This window comes from Coloeus monedula (genome assembly GCF_965178545.1).
Source record: "Coloeus monedula genome assembly, chromosome: 9".
NCBI lineage: Eukaryota > Metazoa > Chordata > Aves > Passeriformes > Corvidae > Coloeus > Coloeus monedula.
The window spans coordinates 12,931,044-12,933,777 of record NC_138789.1 but is presented as its reverse complement, the minus strand read 5'-3'; the positions used below and the strand labels follow the sequence as shown (position 1 = coordinate 12,933,777).

Sequence of the window (2,734 nt, the reverse complement as noted above, 5' to 3'; positions counted from 1 at the left end):
CTTGTATGGAGCACAGAGATCAGGTATGCTGGGGGAAAGGAAGCAGCTCCCGGTGTCTGTGTGTGAGTGTGTGTGTAATGAGACACCTGCCAGTTCTTCACAAATGAACCTTGTGTTCAGGGAGCTCACTTCAAAGAACTACTTTAAATGCTGAAAGAATTACATCGATTTTATAAAAACAAACTTGCAGTACGTCTCAAAAAGAGCTGTCTATGTGCCTGTCTCATACTGAAATCTTTAGAGCATAACAACAGTTACGTGCGTTGCCATATTTACCGGTTATCCCAGATTCCTAAATCCACCGCTTTGGCTGGAGTCCTGGCCGGCTCCCGGGGGCGGACAGCAGCCGTGCAGGGAGCAGGGCTGAGGGCGCGGGCGGGAGATCCCACCCCAGTGTCCGTCCCGGTGCCTTGGGAAAGCACCCGGCGCTGCCCAGCTGTGCGGTGGAAGAGGGAGCGGGCAAGAAGTGCATGGGGTCAGAAAGGAGCAACAGGACACTGTGCAGAGGAAGAAGCGCTACCGGGGCGGGGGCCGAGGCCGCTCGGCTGCCCGGCGGGCGGTGGCCGCCGGCGGAGATAGCGAAGCGGCCTCAGGGGCCGCGCCCGTTCCCGCGCGCGCGGCCGCCGCGGTCCTTGGCGCTGCCCCGGCCCCTCAGAGCGGCGCGGCCGCGGCGCTGGCGCTGCTCCCCGTGCCCCGGCGCCGCGGCAGCTGCGGGCAGGGCGGGGCGGCGGCGGGGCCCGCGGCGGCGGCGGCGGGGCGCGGAGCGGCGGCCGGGCCCTCGCCGCGGGGCAGGACGGAGCGGGCCGCGCGGCGGAACTCCTCGCTGCGCCACGTGTAGAGCAGCGGGTTGAGGGCCGAGAGCGAGCAGAGCAGCAGCCAGCTGGCGGCCTGCAGCGCTGGCGGCGCCGGGCGCAGGAAGAAGCCCAGGAGGCTCACCCAGACCAGGGGCTGGGTGCCCAGCAGGAACACGCAGCAGAGCAGCAGGACGGAGACGCTGCTGAGGCGGCGCTGGGCGCGGCGAGGCGGCGGTGGCGCGGCGGGGAAGGGCAGCTGGTGCAGCAGGTGGAAGTTGAGGACGCTGACCCGCTTGGCGCTGCCCCGCACCCGCCGCACGATGCCGAGGTAGCAGTGGAGCAGCAGCGCAGTCTGGCCCAGCACGGCCAGGGCGAGGAGCAGGGCGGTGTAGCGAGAGCTGCCGTCCGACTGGGCAGAGCCCAGGGTCCAGAGCCCGGGCAGCAGCGGGACCGGGAGTAGGGCGAGGGCCCAGGAGAGCCCGATCATGCAGCCCGTGTGCCTCCGCTGGTAGAGGGCCTGGTACACGCTGGGCAGCTTGGTGATGAGCACGTACCTGTTGAAAGCCACCAGCAGGTGCGAGGCCAGGGAGACTGTGAGGCCGAGGCCCAGGAGCCCCCCTCGGAGCAGCCGGTACTCCGCCGAGCGAAGGGAGGAGGAATTGGGGGGCAGCAGCCCCAGCACGGCCTCCTGGGGCATCCACAGGGCGCACACGCTCAGGTCTGCCGCACAGCCGTTCACGATGAAGGCATTGCTGGTTGTCTGCAGCTTCTTGAAGGAAAAGACTAAATAGATGACCATCACATTGGATAAAGTCCCTGAGATAGCTAAGACTGCGTAGAGCAGCGACAGAAAGATGCGGGTCCCGGAGGAGTCCTCCCAGAGCAGCAGCAGAGGCGAGCTAGCACTCCAGGAAGAGGCGTTGGGCATCTCGCTGAATGCAGCTCAGTTTTGACTTTGCCCTGTAAATCCCATCCTTGTCTGGGTCAGAAGTTCTGCTGCAGGAGTCCTCACCAAGCACACGGGAGGCTGTGCTGCTGAGGAACTCTAAGGCAGGTTTCAGTCATACAAGCTGCAAGGTCCAGAAAATGCTGTTTGCAAGTAACGATCCAAAGAACAGCAGTGTCCAAGGCAGGTATGCAGCAAGAGATTCTACAGATTGTAGCTGGTGAAGGTGGGTCCATAGGGAGGCAAATGGCTGTTGGCAGACCAGAGCACGACTGAGGTTTCTGTAGCTGTGAAAACAGCAAAAGCAGCAGCACCTTGCAATCCGCAGCAGAAACGGCAGCAACTGATACAAAGCTTTGCAGTTTCTCCTGTGCCACAGTACGTACACTGTATATCATTCCAGGAAGATTCAGCCCTTCCACTCTTCATGAATTATTCAGCAGATTTTCAACTTGTTAAATCAAGAAAAAAAAAAAAAAAAAAAAAAAAAAGAAAAAGCCAAAGCCTATCACGCTCCAGAAATACTCCAACTACACAGTCTGACTCTTTTCTCCCTGCCTTACCAGTGTTCTGGGTCTAACCCACTTACACAACTTTCAGTTGAAGAAAGGTTTTAAACCAGTGTCAGTCACTTCTGTCTGAAATACAATCTATATACCGTAGAAATCCCTCTGCTGGATACTCACTTTTTAACAGGTTTTTTTTCTGATCTTATTTTTGTTAAGAGAAAGCTCAGTATGCTTCTGCAATCCTAGTTAGAACTGGTCTATAATAACAATATCCTTTCTGAATGAAAATTTTCAAACACAATAAATAGACCAATCCTTGTAAGACAGTACTTATTTGAGGAAGCTGGTTCTTGATCTGAACATTTTACATCTCTTCATAAACCTCTCAGCCTGTCTCAACTCACAGGAAATCCTGCATTGCCGACCTGCCAGAGGTGAACACTGGTGTTGGTGAGGACACAGGTAACACAGAATTGGTGTAGTAT

At 57.7% G+C, this 2,734-nt stretch overlaps 1 protein-coding gene across 1 annotated transcript; it reads right to left on the bottom strand.

Moving 5' to 3' along the window:
• Positions 1-651: 651 nt before the first annotated feature.
• GPR88 (G protein-coupled receptor 88) lies at positions 652-1,722 on the bottom strand (the record flags this gene model as incomplete). The annotated part of the gene is made up of 1 exon (XM_082287021.1): positions 652-1,722. The coding sequence occupies one exon, from the start codon at positions 1,720-1,722 to the stop codon at positions 652-654; it is 1,071 nt and encodes a 356-aa protein (XP_082143147.1).
• Positions 1,723-2,734: the final 1,012 nt, after the last annotated feature.